Here is a 21827-nt window from a genome sequence, read left to right as displayed (position 1 = left end):
AAAAGAGTGACACAATATATGCAAGAGAAGATTGAAAAGGCCAAACTGCACCGCGTCATATCCACAGGTACAATGGAGCATAGATTTAAGGTTCTATGCAAGGATAGAAGTGGTCGTGGTATCCGTAGAGATAGAGTGGTATAGGAGAGTTTGATTACCGTTGATGGCAAAGCATTCTGCTCCTGCCTGAAACCTAAGTTATTGCATATGCCATGCTCCCATCTCATTGCAGCATGTGCAGAGTCTGCGTTACAGCCAGGACTATTTGTTTCACCGTACTTCAGCAAAGAAGCAGCTGTATCCACATGGGGACATGAGGTATACGGGATTGGAATTATGGGGCCTTTCACTCAGGATAATGAGAATAAGATGTTTATTCCTGATCCAGCCACTAAGAAAGGCAAAGGCCGCCGTCAGACACGTCGTATTCGGAATGGTATGGACGAGTCGGAAGCAAGCAAGGCACAAAAGCGTTGCAGCCAATGTGGATCATTGAGTCACAACTACAAGAAGTGTCCTCAGAATGCACTTCACGATGCTGCTGACGTCGGTCCTTCCGAAAATCCCAGAGATGGAGCACCTCCTACGTTCAGACGAGCATCGACGAGAATTGCTCATGTAAAGCATTTGGTGTCATGATCCACAATTGTATTTTATTATTTGTAATATGTAGTAATGAAATATGGCAGGTATGTAATGAAGTATTATTGTATTTATGTGTCCAGTTTGTATGAAATATATATTTACATATGTGTTCTCAAATATTTTTGAATGCAGGTATGGAGATGGACTCCTTGCTAGACCCAGTGATCGACTCGAGCCACAGGTCTTACTTTGCAGCTGTTGAGCACCGAGCCCTAGAGGTGCTACGTCCTCGTCCACCCGGCGAGGCGATCTCTATACACCACGATTGGTGTGACCGGTATGTAATGAAATATTATTGTTTATCACTTATGTATTCGCCGGTATTCATTTGTTTCGACATTTTTTGTTTTTTTGCAGGTTATGTGAGGCCGGCCTACTGACTCTGAGCCGTCTTGTCGAGGTTCGGCCTATTCAGCTCGACCAATCCCTCCTGACGGCGCTCGTTGACAGATGGAGGCCGGAGACACACACGTTCCACCTCCAGTGTGGGGAGATGACTCCTACGCTGCAGGACGTGGCCTACCTCCTCGGCCTCCCTATCGTCGGGGAGGCTGTAGGTCCGCGTGTGGTGGCGGCCTCATGGAAGGATGAGCTGGAGGCCCGTTTTGCCCTGGTTGACCGCGTGAAAGAAGCAGGTCCGATCAACCCGCACCCGCGAGCAGCAGGTCCTTCGAAGACCTAGTTCCTACAGTTTACAGTACGTATTCATTCCATATATAAATTTAATTGTTACAATTCACATATTCCATTGATAGTTGAAACCATTAATCTTAATTGTTTATGCAGCCTGCCCTGTTGGCTGCGGATGCCGACGAGTACAGTGTGACCAGATCGCTGGAGGCGTACCTACTTTGGTTGTTTGGTTACATCATGTTCAACAACACTCATTGTTACATGATGTATTAGCGCACTTTTAATTTTACTTATTCGGAATGCAGAGGTCCTTGGCACATAAGCGGGTTAGACGCGCATATCCTGAGTTTGTTTCGGAGCTCGACATGCTGATGCCCGAGGACGTTGTCTGGGAGGCTTACAGCCCAGAGGCTGTGGCTACCCGTGCACCAGCAGGCCTGTCTTCGCACTGCTCCGCGAATGCGAGCCTGTGGCTTACTTCCGCCGTCCTGGTTTATGACATCGCGGTTGAGGCATATTGCCCCTGGAGAGTCAGGAGACAGTTTGGGCAGCGCCAGGAGTTTCCGGTGCCCACCGCGTTGGAGCGTGTCAGTCGCCAGGACCACAGGTAATTATAAATGAACTTGGCTCATACATTCGTGTCGAATCTAACGATTCTTCGTGGTCCACTTTGTAGGTTGTCAAGGAGTGGCTTGCCGTGCTCTGATGATTGGCTCACCAAGATCCAGCCGTGGGTGGACCAATGGGAACAGGCAGACGAGCTCTTGATCCATCCAACAGGACCACACACAGACAGCTCATTTAGAGTTACCTCACCTGGTACTTACCCCGGACTCGGGCTCGTCTAGTTTTTGTTGACACTCACCCGCAGCCACACCAGGCAAGGCCTCAAGATGGCTATGGCCGGCACCATGTGGAGGCACTAGCTGGCGCGGTGAGTCTCTTGATCATATTTGCATATATATATATATATATATATATATATATATATATATATATATATATATATATATATATATATATATATATATCGTATTCATAAGATAATTCATGTGTTTGTAACTGTACTTTTACTTAATTGATGCAGTTTCACCTTTGCAACATGATGGAGACGGACTGCTCAACTTACTTGACGAGGGTACGTGCCGGATCCCCAATGACTCAGTTTGAGCAGACAGAGGCATGGTCGAGGCAGCGTGATCAGTTGCGTCAGGTAGTGCACAACTTCGGAAGCCGTGTGCAGTACGAAGACAGCCACGGGTCGTCTCAGGCCTCGTCGTCGTTCCCGTGTCCGTCGACCATGCACGGGCCGACGTCGCAGTTCTTCCCAAGTGCAGGTAACGTACATATCTCTTTAAAATTGCATCAAATGTTCCTACATATTTACTAATATCACATACAGGATACGATCCAGCTACTGCGTTCGGCCATACTGGAATGTTTAGAGGGACAGCACCAGTTGGCGGACCGTATCCAGGGATGGTACCGAGGCCACAGATACCGGCCTACACAGGTTAGTTTATGTTTCGTATTTCGGTTTCTACATGGCATGACAAAATATACGAGCGGACACTAACATCCACATTTTTTGCGTAGGATTCTACCCCAATGCGGGCGCCGGACCTTCTTCTTCCTCCTTTCGACCAGATAACGAGACCTTCACCTTAGACGACTTCGACAGCTTGAGTCCAGAAGAGCCTGCCGCGCAAGGTGACCCCGATGTCTTGGGGTATTCACAGCTAGGAGGAGCACCACTTGGGATCTCTCAGCAGCAGACACCGCAGCCCCTTGCGCGTCCTGAGCGACAGGTGAGGTCTCCGGATGTTCTCACCTACTCCGAGGGACATGTCCGTGCCCAGCAGAGGGCTAAGAGGGTCCGACGCCCTAGGGGTGGTTAGATGTATCTGATGTTTATTTGTAATGAGATAGCTGTGGACTGCTTATTTGTATCCGATGTTTCTATAGATATTATTGATGTGAACTTATTATGTTTGTGGGTTCCATAATGCTCGTGAAATAAGGGAAGTTCTTGCGATTTTTCCCGTGATTTAATGAAGGACAAATTATGTGCAGTAGGAGTTAGCGGCCGAGATCTTGCCGACGATGATGACGAATATACGCTCGAATAGCTCAAAATAGGTTCCTGGAGAAAAAAAAGCCCTGTCGCCCGTTGGGGGGGCGACAGGGCTTTTTTTTTCTCCAGAGACTTCGTTGCAAATTTGAAGAAAAAAAAATTACACTTTGGGCCTGTCGCCCTATGGGAGGGTGACCGGGGTATATTTTTGAAATATTTCAAAACAGACATATATTTTTGAAATTTATTTTTTTAAATATAAAAAAGAAAAAACCGCCTCGGCTTCCGGGCTCTTTTTTGACCCACGTGTTCCATGATGGGCTGGACCGTACATACCTCAGGCCCATTTTCGCAGCAACATATGGCCCGTGTTACTTAACAAAAATGTTAGTTGTCTAAGTAGCGTCGCCAACTCGCCGGGTACTCCAAAAAAAAAAAAAGAGAAGGTTGAGTTTAGGCCATGAAATATTCTAATGTAATTTATATATGCATATGAGGGGGCAGTGGGCTCTATTGGGCTGCGTTATTGCTGTTGGGTCTAATGTGATGAACTTGATTTCGGATCCCCACGGAGCTCTGCGGAGGAAACCAATGCAAATCGGTCCCATCCTTGCCGGAGTCGAATACGAGAAGAACTCAAAGCGGATCCGATCGACCGCATGCTGTCGGTTCCTGAGGACACACCGCCCTTCCCGTTGGTGACGGAAGCGATCCGGAACCCCGTGGAGAGGGAGAGGTACAGGAAGGTGATGGCCACCGTGGCGGATCTGTGCTTCAAGTCGCAGGAGCAGATCAAGCAGGAGCAGGAGTACGTCCGCGTGGAGGTCGCTACCCTGGGATACGTCGAGCGCGAGATCGAGGTCTTCGACGACAACTGATCGTCACCGTCTGGCCGAGGCCACAGCGACTAACCTCTTCAACTAAGCTGGAAATCTTAGGGGATCAAAGGCTACTTTGGGCAACTTAATAATCGGTATATATGTACTGTTTTGAGCCATAAGTAATATTATGCTATCTGTTTACTTGCTGTATCGTATCTCTGCTGGTGCTGTTGGGTGTATGTGCTGATTCTCTTATCAACACTCTTATATTTTGTTATTGTGGATCGAACGTGATATACTGGTATGGTTAGCACAATTTTATTTCACCTATGCTCTGTTTCTCTACGCTGTCAGTACTACTACATTGGAGAGGGTAAAACTTGGGGGCGATTTGTCCCCGAGAACAAAGCATGTTCAGATTTCTGAACTCTGAAGTCTGAAGCTTCACCATCGGAGATCGGACATTCGCCGGCCCGCGGGCCGCGGCCGCCACTCGTCCGTGCCGGCCCGACCCAGATTCCTCCGCCCCGCCGTCGCCACCTTTTCCCCCGCACGTCCGCACACTCTACCTCAACTCTCTTGAGCTCTCACACGCCCCGAGTTCCGACCACCTCGCACTCGCTCCGTGGCCGCGGCCGCGCCCAAACCCCTCAAAACCCTAACCGCGCAGCCCCACGCCGGCCACCGCCACCGCCATGCCGACCGCTTCCCACCGCCCCGTCCCACACCACCGCCTCGCTACCTTCCTCCTGCTCCTCCTCCTGGCCTCCGCGCCCCGCCACGCGGCCCCCGCCTCCACCGACCGCGCGGCGCTCCTCGCCTTCCGCGCCGCCCTCGCGCCGCCGTCCCGCGCCGCTCTCGCCTCCTGGCGCGGCCCGCTCTCGCCGTCCTGGCGCGGCGTCTCGCTCCACCCGGACGCCGCGCCCGCCGCCGCCCCCTCCGTCGCCGAGCTCGTGCTCCGGGGCCTCAACCTCACCGGCGCGCTCCCGGCGGCGCCGCTCGCGCTCCTCCGCCGCCTCCGCGCGCTCGACCTCTCCGCCAACGCGCTCTCGGGGGAGCTCCCCTGCTCCCTCCCGCGCTCGCTCGTCTCGCTCGACCTCTCCCGCAACGCGCTCACGGGGGCCGTCCCGACCTGCCTGCCGTCCTCGCTCCCCGCGCTCCGCACCCTCAACCTCTCCGCCAACTTGCTCCGCCTCCCGCTCTCCCCGCGGCTCTCCTTCCCCGCGCGCCTCGGCGCCCTCGACCTCTCCCGCAACGCCATCTCCGGCGCCGTCCCGCCGCGGATCGTCGCCGACCCCGACGCATCCACCCTCCTCCTCCTCGACCTCTCCCACAACCGCTTCTCCGGCGAGATTCCCGCTGGGATCACTACCATACGGAGCCTGCAGGGGCTGTTTCTCTCGGACAACCAGCTGTCTGGGGAGATTCCTCCCGGAATCGGAAATCTGACCTACTTGCAGGTGCTGGATTTGTCGAATAACCGGTTGTCCGGTGCGGTGCCTGCCGGGCTTGCAGGCTGCTTCCAGCTTCTGTACCTGCGGCTTGGGGGGAACCGGCTCTCCGGAGCGCTGCGGCCGGAGCTCGACGCACTTGATAGTCTCAAGGTTCTAGATTTGTCGAACAACAAGATATCTGGGGAGATTCCGCTGCCGCTGGCTGGGTGCAGGTCCCTGGAGGTAGTGGACCTGTCGGGAAATCAGATCAGTGGGGAGCTCAGCAGTGCTGTGGAGAAATGGTTGAGCTTGAGGTTCTTGTCGCTCGCTGGTAACCAGCTTTCTGGCCAGCTACCTGATTGGATGTTCTCGTTTCCCCTGCTCCAGTGGCTCGATCTGTCTGGCAATAAGTTTGTGGGTTTCATCCCAGATGGTGGGTTCAATGTCAGTGCTGTGCTTAACGGTGGAGGTGGTCAGGGGATTCCATCAGAGGGTGTTCTTCCACCTCAATTGTTTGTGTCAGCATCCGTGGACACGGTGTCGTGGCAGTTGGGTCTGGGGTATGATCTTCAGGCAACTACTGGGATAGATCTGTCAAGGAATGAACTCCGTGGGGAGATACCAGAAGGGTTGGTTGCCATGAAGGGACTGGAGTATTTGAACCTCTCTTGTAACTACTTGGCTGGGCAGATCCCTGCAGGGCTTGGGGGAATGGGGAGGTTGCGTATGCTTGACTTTTCACATAATGGGTTGTCAGGAGAGGTGCCTCCTGGCATTGCAGCCATGGCGGAGCTTGAGGTTCTTAACCTCTCCTACAATAGCCTGTCTGGGCCTTTGCCAACATTGAAGTTTCCAGGAGCATTGGCTGGAAACCCAGGAATATGCACTGGTGAAGGGTGCCCTGCGGATGCAAGGATGCCAGAAGGGAAAATGGAAGGAAACAATCATCGTGGTTGGCTTGGCGGCTGGCATGGAGAGAATGGATGGGTTTCTCTTGGTGCATTCTGTATCAGCACAATGACTAGTTTCTATGTATCTCTGGCAACCTTACTATGTTCCCCTAAGGCAAGGAACTTTGTGTTTCGGCCTGTGCGGGTTGAGTATTAACAATAGAGGGAAAATTCCGAAATTAGGATGTACTGTAAATAAGATCTCTGTGAAGTTCGAGTGACTGTAGTGTGCACTTGATCACCAAGAAAGATGATACAGATATCTTCGGCCAAGAGGTGATCTCCGATTGCTTTCTAATATTGTTGCTCGAGAGATTTGTAGATCAGGTTCCAATCTATTCGCATCTGTTGTAGTTGTAGAATGCGATCATGTGCTGGTGGTATACCTGCCAGGTTTGAGAGGATTGAGCACCAGTTTCTGCTTAATCAGACGTTGAGTCTTTGAACCAAGGATGCGAGGATGCACATAACTAGGTGTTGCATTAGCCACAATCGAAGGAGTTGTACTGTGAGCAAGCCCAGATGTAAATACGCTTTGTGGATTTTCAGTTCCGGTCCAGTTCAAAACTGGTCATGCTTGTAGTGTTCTTGAGCTACTGTTTGATGTCCTGTCAATTGAACTGCAGATCATTTGTTGAATATGTGAGTTCTGTCTACTTCTAATGTAATTTTGTAGAGTTGGCTTATGATTTCTGCGTAGTGCTGTCCTGTCTATCATCTGGTAAACTGGGAGCGCGTTGTTCATTTAAGTATAATGCCCATCGCTGCATCCATGATTGTGCTAGATATTATTTGTTGGTGGCCATCCTAACTACTTTTACTGGTAAATGGCGAGTTCGCTATCCGCAACTGCAATAGCATTGAGCAAGGTGGCAACCTTTTTCTCATATCGTAATAATACACACTTCTGATAAATAGAGATGAGGCAACCTATACCTGTTAGTGCATTTCCAAACTAACCCAAGCATGTATTTTCAGACTGAAAGTGAATTATCATAATACCCATCAGATGGTGGACTCTTCAACTCGAAAAGGTGGAGAATAAGCATCAGTGGCTTATCAAAGGATTGGGCAACTGTACAGAATCAATCAGTCAGTGCTGGAACCAGGTTCTTCTTTTATCCACATAAGCTCTTTTCCTTAACTTTCTACAATACCACTAGTGCAGATACTTTTTACCAGGAATGCCACCCCAGTTTTGAAGCAGAACTGCACAATTTTATAATTTTAATCAATCCTGGAATGGTCACCACTCACCACACTTTTATAGTTCTACTGCAAAAGCAAATATCATGGTTTATGACCTCAGTTTTGTTTTGTTCAGTGGATAACTTAGAATACAACAATATGATACTGAATTGAAGATGCTTTCTTACTGGATTTCTGGAAAAAAATTCTCGGCATTATGCATCATGAGAAACCTTGTTAATCTCATGAAACCTACTTGTTATGAGTCATTATTTTGCTAGTTATGTCTCGAAAACTACCATTTCTCTGCTATATGAATGGGTGAAGCTGTGCCGAATTAGTGTTTTTATTTGTAACTTATTCAGTTTTTCACCATTTATCATGCACAGTGTCTATGTATTCACTGATTTTGTTCATGGGTCTCTTAACATATTAAAGCTATCTGAATGGATACATGTCCAATTGGACCATGTCCAAGCTGAATTCAGCTACCATGTTGTGCACCAGCTATGAGTACAACATCAATCTAAACTAGCTTCAATCTGATTCTTGCAAGCAGGTCATGAAGCTATATGCCTCCCTGATTGACCGATCAGGTGATCCAGCTGAAAACGACTTGTTGATGGAGGATGGTTGAGTTCACCAGGACCACCATGTCTGAAGATCAAAATTTCCGTTCTCTCCGTGTAAAGTGCCAGCGGTGATCTTTGTGGCGGTTGAAGCTGACTCCTGAGTTGGCACCAGTAGCTACCATCACATATTCACATGAAGGACGTGAGCTCAGCTGTCAGCTCATTACTGACATGGCTGTATTAACTCTTGAACGAGACGTGGGGCTTAAGGCTTATTCCCGTACCACCTGGTGTGGTGGGTGTGGTGGCAGCTGCAGATGGCACCGCCGGGTTATCGGTTGGTATGCACGCTCATGCTCATCTAGTCATCTGCTCATGGATTTGCTTCCAGAGCCTCTATCTCCATCGTCAAGCTCGGGTTCCATGTGATTTCTCTCCAGATGTGCTCCAGATTTTCCGCCCTGTGACCTGCCGTGGTTCTCAGCTGGATGGTGCGAATACGCGTACGACAGTGGCTTCGATGTCACGTAACACGTGATTGAGTTCACGAATTTTCGGGAGAAAAGGTAGTTTTTTGCGGAAGATTTTGGAACGGAAGATATCACGCGAACTATAAGCAGACTAAACCGAGAGGAGTTATCACCCTGTTAAACCTCAAAACCGCCAAACCCTTCAGCTCAACAACACCAGAAGGAGCTTTGTTGTCAGCTCTGCTTTCTTGCCACGTCGACCCTATGGTGAGCATGGCGCCCTCGCAGCCGCCGCAGCTGAGCCTGGCGAACCTCAGGGCGCTGTCCGTGCTCGGCCAGGGCGCCAGGGGCGTGGTCTTCCACGTCGTGCCTGTCGCCGCCGCGGCGGCAGCCGGGGACAGCTCCGCTAGTGCGGGCGCCGACCCCATGGCCATGGCGCTCAAGGCCATGTCCCGCGCTGCCGCGCGGCCAGGAGGCACGTGCGGCGGTGACGGGCACCAGAGGATCTGGTTCGAGCGCGACGTGCTGCTCGCGCTCCGGCACCCGCTGCTTCCCTCCCTCCGCGGCGTCGTGGTCACCGACAACGTCGTCGGCTTCGTCATCGACCGCTGCCCCGGCGGCGACCTCAAGTCGCTCCGGCGCCGGTGGCGCGCCGAGACGACGTTCCCGGAGTCCGTCATCCGGTTCTACGCCGCGGAGCTGGTGCTCGTCCTGGAGCACCTCCACAGCCTCGGCGTCGCGTACCGCGACCTCAAGCCGGAGAACGTCCTCATCCAGGACTCTGGCCACATCATGCTCGTCGACTTCGACCTCTCCACCGCGCTTCCACCTCCTGCGCCCCTGCCGCCGCCGGACGCCACGGCGCAACGCGTCAGCTCGCCATCGCGGCCTTCCTCACGCCACCGCAGGCGCAAGAACAAGAAGGCGGCGGCGATGGTGTTTGCGTGCTTCTCCTCCCGCCACGCAGCCTCGCCGGAGACGTCGTCTTCCCAGTCCCCGCAGTCCGCGTCCTCGTCGTCCTGCTTCTCGTCGGGTGCGCGGACGCCGGCCAAGTCGAACTCGTTCGTGGGCACGGAGGACTACGTGGCGCCGGAGATCGTGGTGGGCAGCGGGCACGACCACGCGGTGGACTGGTGGGGCCTCGGCGTGGTGCTCTACGAGATGCTGTACGGGCGCACGCCGTTCCGGGGCCGGAGCCGGCGTGAGACGTTCCGCCGCGTCCTCACCGCGCCGCCGGAGCTGCCCGGCGAGCCGACGCCGCTGCGCGACCTCATCGCGCGCCTGCTCGAGAAGGACCCCCGGAAACGGCTGGGCGCGCACGGCGTGAAGCGGCACGCCTTCTTCCGCGGCGTGGACTGGGACCACGTCCTCGACGTGGCGCGCCCGCCGTTCATCCCAGCTCCCGACGGCGACGCTGGCGCGGAGGCCCTTGCCGATGCCGAGGCGTTGGACGTGGAGAAGGTCGTCGATGAGGTGTTCGGCGCAGCGAGCGGCAACGGTGAGACGCCGCCGACGGATGTTGGCAGTGACGGTGGGAGAGATTTTGATTTCTCCATATTTTTCTGAGTCATTGACTACTGCTTCGTAGTTCGTATTCCTGCACTAGTACTCAACTAGGAGTACATGCCACGCGTTTCCAAAACGAAAATGCTTACTTAACTAGGAGTATGCATATAGTTTCCTTTTCTTTTTCTTTTTTTTTATCCTAGCTTCATTTGCATAGTAATAAGTCAGCGTAGTGGTCTATCTCCGTTTTGGAGATCTTGTATGCTCAAACTTGCGTACTTATCGATAGTTCCTCATAAAAAAAAGGTGGAGAATATTGAGACTGTAGGATTATATTGCTAAGGTGCGGTAAACTACAGGGCATCCCTTTGAAAAGCTGGAATAGAATCACGCCGTTCTTTTCTCTTCGAAATTCCTAAGGCCTTGTTCGGTTATACGTGTATTTATCCAGACCGGGAACAAGAGGTACAACAAAAAAAACTTATGATATGTACAATAAGATATTAGAATTTATTTCAGATCGGGAACTATTTGCAACAAATAGACTCATGATAGGTACAACAAAAGAATGAGAGTCAATCCATGGGTCGAGAGGTGGGATCAATCCCGATCTTGTGTTGTATTTATTATGAATTTATTTTCATACAAATAGTTTTTAACCCGGTCTCGTGTTGTATTTATTATGTTTTCATACAAGTAGTTTTGAACCCGGAACAAATCTGATCGACATGAGTCTTGTTGTGATCGGAATAAATCCTATGTAACTAACAAGACCTAAACGAACCGCGGGCGAGCCCTTGGCCTTGTTTGCCTAGAATTCTAGGAATAGTAACACTTTGACCGCTAATTACAGTATCAAACAAAACCAATTTACAAAACTAACTTCAGAACTCCGTATTAAAAACCCTGAAGAATCTAATGAGGTTTTTGACCGGCACGATTGGAGGATAGTTACTGTGGCATTACTGTAGCTAATTATTAATTAATTACCATCATTAGATTCATCGCGAAAAGTTACACTCATCACTAAAAAATTTTACAAATAGATTTTATTTAGCCCGTCATACATGCACTAAAATACATTCTAGAATCCTATAACGGGAACCAAACGGGGCAAGCCCAGCAGCTGCTTCGGGTTTCGGCTGATCGGCGGGCCTCCTCACCACGGCCCATTGGCCAGCACGGATGAAAGCAGCGTACAGTACAGCCGCGTAGCATCCATCGGTGCTCCTGCTCCGTGCTTGAACGAACACTGACGGGTAAGCTGCACGACCAAACTCAGATTGCAGGACCCAAAGGGCTACCACTGCCAGCTTTCGCTCAGTAGTAGCCAGATCACAAAGCTTTTCACAGTGTGGAAGCCGTGAAACGTATTGTGGGCTGGTCGTTCAGACAAAATTGTACTCAACTTACTAAAACACGCCGTCGAAATCACTTTATTTCTAGCTGCAATCTGTAATACATCGGTGTTGTGTGTTGTGTGTGTGCATGTGCATCAAATAGATAATATCTGCAACAAAAGAAAGAGGTAAACGACTGTTTGCAATGTAAAGTCATGTGCCGATCATCTGAACCTTTTTTCCCCTTCTTCTGTCTAGATCGCGTCAAAATCTCTTTGGTTAGAATATGCATGACACAACTTCAGTCTGCAGAAAGTAACCTAGGTTTAAAAGAAAAAAGAATCTAAGAGAAAACAAAAGATCTTGGCTTCAATTTTCTGGCAACTGCTTGTGTCTTAACCCCCGTATTGGTTATGGGCTTATGACAATTAGCATTGATCATACAACAGCAGGGCATTGCAAAGACAAGATTGTGGCACTGAACAATTCTTGTATTACAGTCTACAGTGCATAAAAACAACAAGAGCTGGCCAAGTAAGAATAATAACAATTACTTCCAATTTTGGCATTAAAAGGCAGTTATATATCATACTTCAGAGCCTGTCATATAATCCCAAGAATTTATCTTAAAACAAATTCCGTGCCTCCAATAAGCTTTTCATCTGATTTTAGCATTGCAACAGAAAAGAATATAACTATTCAATATGCTACCTCTGAATAAGAATAGAACTATTGAGGTGTCCTGAATGAGATCCGCCCCCAATAATTTGAACATATTCCAGGCATGACGGCAGCAAGTAAGATCCCCTGGGCATCCAGCAATCCACCTTCCCTAAATGGTTCCTAGCTCCAAGTAATACTAAGCTTTATAGAGCAAGGAACTTATCCCCACTAGCTAACTCTAACCGACCAAACATTTCATTACCTTGGTATTGTGGAGTAACCCAAATGCTATATAAGTATCATGTAATCAGAACCACACGTCATTAAGATGTTATTAGCTTAAGGAAATGTAAAGTGCCGCTAGACTCCGGTGCATAAAAGAACATGCTTTACTACTTATTTCCTTTTTTTTTGCTTTTCCCTTTTCTTCTAAAGAAAAGAAAGGTAAACAAGCTATATTTGTGTGTGCCTCGACTAGGTACTATATCAAACATATGCGTCATGCAAGCATCACAATACATGTAGACAACTGAAGCTTTGTGAAGAAAACATGCATCACGGTCGATCTGCAAGTCAGACCATGCAACAAGTAGTCAAATATATCACCACAGTAATACCAAGCATAGCTTTGAGGTTAAGGCATTAGATTTAGACATGAACCCATGAGCAGGGACCGAGGTGAGAGCTGGATGCAGAGGTTTATCGACCGATTCCCGCGTTGTCTGCAAAGCTGCTGCAACAAGAAACACTTGAACCACCGCTCCCGGATCAGCATGTACAAGGCAAGGAAGGGATCGATAAACCACTGCGCCCAGGCACCACCTGTAGATGAACACAGTCTGACAAAAATAAACCTTGCACCAATGCAAGAAACTGAAACCGAAAGCAGGGACGGCAGCCGCGGAGCAGCACAAGAAACACCTGCGAGGGAGATCACATGGTCAGACTGGCTGGCTACGCAAGAGGGAAGCTGGGGGTGGGGGAGATCTGGATCTGGGATTTATATGCCGCAATGGGTGGAGGAGGATGTGACGGGGGAGAGAGGGGGAGGAGAAAGGGGTGGTGCCGCTGCGCAGCCCAACAGTGGTGGCGGGCTGCGTCGGCGTGGGGCACCGAAGTGGGGAAGAGGACTAGGAATCTTTCTGTGCTGTGCCTATGCACCTCTTGGTTGGAATGGAGGCTTTGCAGCCTTTGCTGAGGAAAGTTGAAAAGGAAAAGAAAGAAATCTTGGGAAGCAGACGAGCGGAGTTATCGGACGCAGGGGTCCCTCCATTTGCTTTGGCAATCGGCACTGGCTATGATTATTGGTTTTGACGCGTTGCGGCAAGCAGGCGGAGGCGTCGTGGCCATGGGGGCAACAGCGGCAAGCAGGCATAATGATAAGGATGGAAACGGACAGCAGATGTTCAAATTATCTGATATCCATATCTATTTAAATATTAATATGAATATCTATATTCGTATTTAAATTTAACGTGGTAGTAAAGTGGATACATCCGAATCCGATTTTCATTGATTTTTCCTATCCGATTCCAAATTCGTATTCGACAATATCTGACACTATCCGTATTCGTTTTCATTCAAAAACTATTTAAGTAATTATATTTATTTCTTACCACCCATATTATTAATTTATAATAAAGATATAATATAAAAGATTAAATTTACTTTTAAATATTCTTATTTTATCTCAAATTACTTCTATATTTTTTATTTATATATAATAAAATTATTTATATGTTTATTGCAATATATTTTTAGTTCTAATTTTATTTTTATGTATTTATTTATTAACGATAAATAGATTATTTTTAACTAGATATCTTTATTATATTATTATACTTTAGTTTGTACATGTATAACAATTTTATAATCTAAAACTACTAATAAAGAAATTAACTAAACGTTTGCTCATATATCAAGTCAACATCCGAATTCGAATCCGAATCTGAGGCATCCGTTTTGTATTCATATCCGAAAATATCCGAATTCGTATTCGTATTCGATTTAAAATACAATAAAAATGCTATTCGAATCCGACTCCATGCGAATCCGAACGTTTCCATCCTTAAGCAGGCAATTGCAGAGCAAGGCCAGTGAGCTCAGCTGGATAAGGACAGGTGCCACCCATTCGCCATCTGGCTCTCTTGTTTGGCTTGTTGGTCCCAGGCAAATTGATTGAGCACCAAATCATGTACTGTACGTACGTACGTGTCCTTAAACTGCCAAGCTTGGTTGCCACAAAAAAATGATCCAGGTTCTTGTAAAATTTTGCTGTAAGCTACTCCCTCCGTTTCAAATTATAAATCATTACAAAAATTTTGGAGAATCAAACCATCTCAAAATTTGACCAAAATTATAGAGAGAAACATAAATTTTTTTTACATCAATTAGATACGCTATGAAAATATAGATAATAAAGAATCTAATGGTACTTAATTGGTATCATAAATATTATTATTTTGTTATATAAATTCGATCAAACTTAAAAAACTTTGACTCTCCAAAATTCTTAAAATGACTTATAATTTGGAACGGAAAGAGTACATGCCTTCGCGAACCGATGGAGTTTGGAAGCAACGAGAGGACACCTATATGCCAACGCTGGTAGCTAAATGGGTTGAAAACGCTGCACTTTTGCAACTTTGATGAGTATGATGGCAAGGCACCTGAAATATCTCCCTAACGAAAAGAAGAGTCAGAAGATTCGCTTTCACAGATGTTCTACACAGAAATCATGAGGAACTAAAATTTGAAATTTCTCCACGGCCATTGTTCGTCAGTCAGCAACAAATCACTGTCAGATTAGCAGAACGCGATGGGTACATTCCAAACCTCCATCGCAGCATCACTGTGGTTAAAGATAAGGCCCATCAGGTGATGGCCCTGGACGCGACGCCATGTTACGCCAGAAATAAGCTACAATGGCCGGAATGATTGCGAAAGCAAACGGCTTATCAATCAGCAACCTAATCTGAATGAGACATGCAGGTAGCACACTAGCACACAAGTTCCTGCGAATCACATGACCGGCACTATTCCAGTCATCAACAGCATCACAATAATAAAACAGAAGGAAGGTGTATCTTCAGCCGAAAGAACCATACACGTCACCATATGTAGACTTCAAATATAGAAACCGACATCTCACAACTAAATTCAAATACCACGGGCATTTCACCCAGCGAAGGCCATTCATTGGACGAAAAGAAAACAGATCCTACATATTAGGCATCAGGTGAGCTATCAAGCTCCTTGCAGGACTTCTGACTGTAGTGTTTCTTCACATGTTTCTTGCAGCTGGCAAGTAATGTGGCAAGTTGCATCCAGAATCAGAAATAAATCAGGTGTGATCACTCTGACCCCACAGTTTGTTGTTGGGATGATGGAAGGCAATGAGGTCCTCCTGTTTCAACTAACCGAGCATCCACCATCCAGCACCTTTTGAAGTTCTACTTTGTCTAAATATGAACAATAAACTACTCAGAACGACTGAATATTAGAATCCGCAAAGTATGCATATGCACACAAGATTTGAAAGATCATTTCAATGCAATAGTGAAGGGTCCAGGTGATTCTTTTATCAACATCACAACAGCATACTACTTGTCCCCATGATGAGTCAAAGAGTATCTTGGCAGTTGCAGAAGGTTTCAAGCCCGCTTACGCCTCAACTGAGCGAACAACTGCAGAGATCAGATTGAGCCTCATGCATCAGTTATAATCTAGAATGGCTACGGACGGAACTTAAGCTCATAAAAACATTAATGCTGCGGATACAAGTAACCTTATCAGAAAGACCATTGAAATAAATACAAAAATGCCGTAAAAAATTACTTAAGTCCTCAGACAAATATAACTTACCTGGAATGGGTATTGCAGAATCCAACCAATGATAGGTATTTGATATAGGAAGGCTTGGATGGGGGGGGGCCATAACCACTGCAAAAGTAAAGGAATTGGACGCAAAGGTCAGTAACAATAAAACCAAGAAACAAATTGAACATGAGGATAGTTAGACAAGACCTGAAGAGCACAAAAGATCCATATAGTTCCATGATTATACCAGCAACAGGCCAACGGACAAACAGAAGAAACAGACCAATGAAGAAAGGTACCGATCCCTGCAGAACAGTAATAACATTATCTCTTCAATCGATTGTCATGGTACAAATCACTGAGGTCAGCCAGAAGAGCAATAGTATATTAGCTAAGACTAATCAAGAGGGAAATCATGATACTAAGACGCTTGGATTTGCTAGATGGAAATTATTGCCGCAGACCATGCATTCTGCAGTAGTAATACCCTGCATGTCATGGACTTGTGCAGGACTCACTTTAGCCACATATTTTTTTTGTTCGGATGCAATTTTGAAAACCACAAGGCTAGTGATTGCCATGGAGGGAACGAAACCACATCTAGGCAATTTCCATCACTGAGAAGCTATGATGTTACATGTTTGCTTAAGAGAATGCCAAGAGAGGTTGTTGCATTAATACACTAACTAATTTGTTTAAGATGCGATAGACAAAGATAACTATCATATAACAAAAATTCCATTACAATACAACTTTCCCAAGTCATAGCAATATCCTTGCAACTTATCTATCTTTATAGTTCTTCTACATGTTAACACTACAACAGCAAATTTCTCAAGGTCAACGTAACTAACCTGGAACTTTATCAGTTCCATAGTATAGAATAAATATGTTTCAGAACAAAAATGAGAAGTCGGCACAAAACAGTAATGGAAAAGCACACTGCAGAGAAGTCCTGTATCTATGCAAACCCAGAAATACCTTAAGGTTTGCCTTCTTCGTGAAAAGTTGCCACATAGATTGCCAGCCAAGTAATAAGCCCACTCCAGTTAAAAAGAAAATCTAGTAGAAAGTAGAAACAATGTAGGAGAATGTGAGGACTGAGTCATGGCAACTTCATCAGACACATAATATTACAACAAGGACTGTGAATTATAGTATCATACATTACCCAGAGCCAACAAGCCCCGATCGAAGAAAAGGATAACACCAAGGAACGAGAATAGGATGCTAAATCCCACCAGACCAATGCCAATCTCTTCATATTGAAACATGGGGAATAAAATAAAAATTGTTAGTATCATCTTTAGATGGAAACAAGCAAACGCATGAAATCAGGGAATGTGAACAAGTGAAACTTTTTTGTAAGGGAGATTGATATTGTTGCCCCTACTAGGAACTCCAATTGTGATTTTGAAACTGAACGCAAGTCTTATTGCACATATGACATACTGGTTCTCTTTATTTTACTGAGCATACATGCTCAGATCTCAACACAGCAAACCCAACTATCCTATCATATTGCTTTCAAATATATCCAGTCAGGTTTGTGATTTTCAACAAATTCAATATAAACACAATATATGTAAAGGAAAAGGTCTGACAAATTTGACAGTATGCAATAAGAATTGTAAGGCACTCCCATCATTTCAAAATATAAGGCACATCATCCCACAATCTCCAAGAGTGCTGATTTCTCTTAAAGTATAATATCTATTGCAACAATATTATGATCATTTCAAAGTACTCTCATACAGGAATCCAAACAGCACCGTTTCTTTATCCTAGTATCAAAATATTGCTAGACATGAGTTGATGACAGATTAAAAGTTCGAATGTTGGAATGTGTACACGCCTTATAAAAGTAGCAGTATAGCACTCAGTTTTTTCATGGCTTCCAGTAGAATGAATGAGACTAGAGTTCTGGTTATTTCTTCTGAATATGTAAACAGGAAGGGCCAATGAAAGTGCTTTGATTTGCTTGCAGTAAGTAACAGTCTTTATTAGGAATTGAACATTACTTTTGATCTCACTAATCTCGTAAGCCATTGCCGTAGCTTGGCAGTTGATGATAGCAACACAGCTTCACTTCAACGGACCACTAACTGAACCTGCAGAAGGTACCAAGCATTGATTTCTTAGAAACCAAATCCAGACAGTATATAGAAATGGAAATCAGCACAAAGCACTTGAATATTGTCACATGAATGTGCCCTCTTAGCAAGTAACACAACAAAGATGAAGGAAAATGCCCCCCCCCCCTCCCCCCCCCCCCCTGCTGTGCTGTGTTCTTGTTTGGTGTCATGCTCACCACCAGGACAAAGATAAATTGATCTATATGAGAAGGACAACTAGATGAGAACTATCAACTGAGATGACTGTGCGGATACCACTAGCAAACAAAGGTAATCCAATCCTGATGCTAACAACCTTATCTCATTTCTAGCTAACATTCCCCCCATCTCTAATCATATATCTCTAACTATCCTGTATCCTGCTGTATGTCAAGGGGGGCTTTGGCATGCTGGTCCATGGCCCTCTTGAATCTTGATCCACATCCATGAATGTACTCGTACCAAGGACCACAGTCGGGTCATCTTTAGTTGGCTCAGAGCACATCTCATCTGAATTATCACAATGCACTACATACGAGATATCTAACTGGGAAGAAAACGAGCACAATCTGCGCAAGAGCAATATGACAGTTAGCTCTGGTGTTTTACTAACGAAGAAAATTTATGAGTGATTTTCTAAAGTGGCACTTCTGCAATGCTATGATGCTATGTTTCTCCTAATGAGCAGTGCAAATTACAAAATGGGCATTTCCAGTGCTAAAAGCCCCCACATAAATGCATAATGAGTGGTCTGGAGAAGGAAATTTCTAGGCACCCTTACCCTTAATTTATTTTCCAAGAGGCTGATTTGAACCAAGGACCTCTAGGGCACAAGTGGAAATACTCTACCACCACGCCAATCGCTAGATCCTTATTGAGAATTACATAAAGAATGATAGAAGACATGTTTAACGAAGCATGGTTGTGCAAGCTGGACATATAGAGCGCTAGGAAACACCATCCCGCCTAGCTCGACCTTGGCCAATCTCATGGGCAATTAGGTGATCAGGCACTGGTCCATCGCCTGACCACCACCTATAAAAACACTGATCTACACATACACTTACTATAGGTTACAACCTAGAATTCCACAAGTTACGATGGAAAGAAATGACAGAAGATGTTCAATTGTTCATTGAAGAAAGTGGGGCTATACAAAGAAGAAACAACCCATGCAAAATGCACTGCTAGCTGCACCTTTCATCTTCATATTTGTATATATAAAGTAGTAGCTTTTGTTAATTCAAAATTGGGATAGCTAGCATACCAGAACTAACATCTGCACTAACTCTTAAATGTTTCAAAAGGAAAAAATATCTGCAATAAAAGTAAGCTTTATATCTTCCCACAGAATAACCATCACAAGCCAATAGCTTGAGGATACAGAACTATAGTGCATGATTTTTGCTACAATAATTACACATGATCCGATGCTCTCCAATTAAAAGTTTAAAACCAAAACAATGAATTTGTTAATTATTCTTAAATATAATTCAAATATATGTATGCTTTAAAAATAGGGTCAGTTGGATCCATGCCACTCCAATTTCTTGAAATTGGATCTCATGTTGAAAATCACGCCATTGAGTGGCATGATTTTCAACATGACACCCAATTTCACGGAGTTGTGGTGGCATGAATCGAATTTTCCCTTAAAAATAATATCTATGTTAATATTCATGCTTCTCGGCTTGTTTTTACTTGTTACTGCCATATCTTACATAAAGTTTACAGTGAGCTCCTGCCATGGCCTAGGCCATCATTGACAACCCAGTCTGAGTGCTTTCTAAATGTGCCATGTTACTGCTCGTTTTCCGGACTCTTTCAGAGTAAAATTTTCAAGTATGCCAAAAGCTTTGGAGTAAAAGAAACAGGATACACCAAACAACCAGCTGTTTTGTAATATAGGAATAAGAATAACATTCAGATAATTTGCAACAACAAACTCCAATTAGAGTGGCAGTCTGATTGACACCTCCCTCTTCTGAAATGTGCTGTAAGATCCATGGTAGGTTTTGAATTTTTAAGGTCGTGTTATGTGTTCAGGAGGACAAAATGCAAACTAATCTGGACCTAGGTAAGTCCAAACCAAATGCAGTCATCACACACCAGTGAGCTTTCCACAAAACTATCATAGCTCGACACAGCCCAAATTTTTGTCTGAAGACATATAACTCGGCAATGACCTCCAAGGGAACATCTGTTGTTCAAGGCATAGGCCAATTGACAAGCATACAATACAATGCCAAAACCAATCCCGTTTGGGCATTTCTACGCATCCCCAGCGCTAGGCCAGTGGACATTCAGCTAAATTCAGCTAATACGACCGACCCCACTACCCCAGCATGGCAGCACGGATTCCCATGCTCTGAGGATTCGCGCGCTTACACGCTGCACACCACGGCTGCTTGGGATTGGAGAGGAGCCCGCCCGCGGCGACGGTACCAGCACACGGCACGGATGGTAGCAAGCGGCGGGTTCAACCTACGCACTTGCACAGAAAAACAACGCGGGATCGGGCTGCGCATGCCGCAGAGAACTGGGGGATGGGGATGGCGGGGGTGTTAGGGCTTGCCTGCCGACGAAACCCCGAGTCCCCGCACGGAGAAGCTGGAGGGAGGGAGACGATACCGCGCCGCGCGCCTGCGAGCGGCCGTCGACGAGGACCCGCGCGCGGTGGCCGCCGCCGGGTCGCCGGCTCGGGTGGTGGCGGTGGTGGAGAGATCGGAGGGGGAGGGGGAGGGGAAGCGCTCAGCGGAAGGAAAAGCGAAAGGCAGGCAGCGCAGCGCAGCGCTTCTGGCGTGTGGGTCCTGGCCCCAGGGGTCAGAGGGACATGGCGTGAGCGGATGGGTGGTGGGGCCGCGGAAGATGAAGCCTCGCGGGCCCGGATCAAAACTGGGCCTTTCCTTTCCTTAGCGCTTAAGCCGAGCCCACGAGTCCTCTCTGTGTGCTACAAAAAAGAGAAAAAGAGCGCACCCGCACGAGTGATGCAGCAACAGCATCCAACGAAGCTGTCGGCCGACGGAAGTTTTGGCTTGGCTGGCGGCCTCGCTATCGTGAAAACCCCTACCCCCATTGTTCTCCACTGCCGCTCGCGAGTTCTGAACTTCTGATCGATCCATCCGGGACGGTGATTGTTCAGAGTTCGGGCTTCTGGAGTGAGATTATTCACTGACCAGACCATCCAGAGTTTCTCACAAGTGAGATTGGCCGGATCTGAACTGAAACGATCTAAAGTGATCAAAGATCATCTTGTTTGTCCTCAGAAATTGTAGGCTATATTGCTGGAGCTATCTTCGTTACAGGACAGGAAAGAAGACGCTGCCTCGACACGCTCTTCATGCTGATTATTTGGTGCTTATGGAAAGAGCGAAATGCCCGCTTGTTTGACCACAAGTCAGCTCTTCCTTGGGAGCTGCTCGACAAGGTCAAAGCCGAGATTCAATTCTGGGTCCAAGCTGGAGCAGCTCGTTTAGAGCAAGGTTTAGGGTCTGTTTGCTTTGCCGCCTACGGCGCCGCACCGCGCCTAAGGCGCGGCGGCCGATTCGGCCGCCACACCTGCGGCGCGGAAGGTGTGGCGCGGTGCGGCGCCGTAGGCG

General features: G+C 46.8%; 2 protein-coding genes, 1 long non-coding RNA gene and 1 pseudogene across 3 annotated transcripts; 2 read left to right on the top strand and 2 right to left on the bottom strand.

Annotated features, from left to right (window-relative positions):
- The first annotated feature begins 4757 nt into the window (after positions 1-4757).
- LOC120656350 (leucine-rich repeat receptor-like protein FASCIATED EAR2) lies at positions 4758-7197 on the top strand. Its single transcript, XM_039934418.1, has 2 exons — positions 4758-6832; positions 6911-7197. Exon 1 carries the CDS (start codon positions 4869-4871, stop codon positions 6711-6713), a length of 1845 nt encoding a protein of 614 aa, XP_039790352.1. The 5' UTR covers positions 4758-4868; the 3' UTR covers positions 6714-6832; positions 6911-7197.
- A 337-nt stretch (positions 7198-7534) lies between these two features.
- Positions 7535-10695, top strand: LOC120656351 (serine/threonine-protein kinase OXI1-like). Its single transcript, XM_039934419.1, has 2 exons — positions 7535-7665; positions 8304-10695. Exon 2 carries the CDS (start codon positions 9051-9053, stop codon positions 10350-10352), a length of 1302 nt encoding a protein of 433 aa, XP_039790353.1. The 5' UTR covers positions 7535-7665; positions 8304-9050; the 3' UTR covers positions 10353-10695.
- A 1006-nt stretch (positions 10696-11701) lies between these two features.
- LOC120656353 lies at positions 11702-13496 on the bottom strand. The gene is made up of 2 exons (XR_005667878.1): positions 11867-13496; positions 11702-11802 (listed from the first exon to the last, which is right to left on the bottom strand). It is a non-coding gene; the product is annotated as an uncharacterized LOC120656353 (long non-coding RNA).
- A 1791-nt stretch (positions 13497-15287) lies between these two features.
- LOC120656349 lies at positions 15288-20751 on the bottom strand (annotated as a pseudogene).
- Between the last annotated feature and the right edge of the window lie 1076 nt (positions 20752-21827).

Source organism: Panicum virgatum, chromosome 1N (assembly GCF_016808335.1).
Source record: "Panicum virgatum strain AP13 chromosome 1N, P.virgatum_v5, whole genome shotgun sequence".
In the NCBI taxonomy this organism is placed as follows: Eukaryota; Viridiplantae; Streptophyta; class Magnoliopsida; order Poales; family Poaceae; genus Panicum; species Panicum virgatum.
The sequence above is the reverse complement of the archived record's forward strand: the minus strand, read 5'-3'. Positions and strand labels throughout refer to the sequence as shown.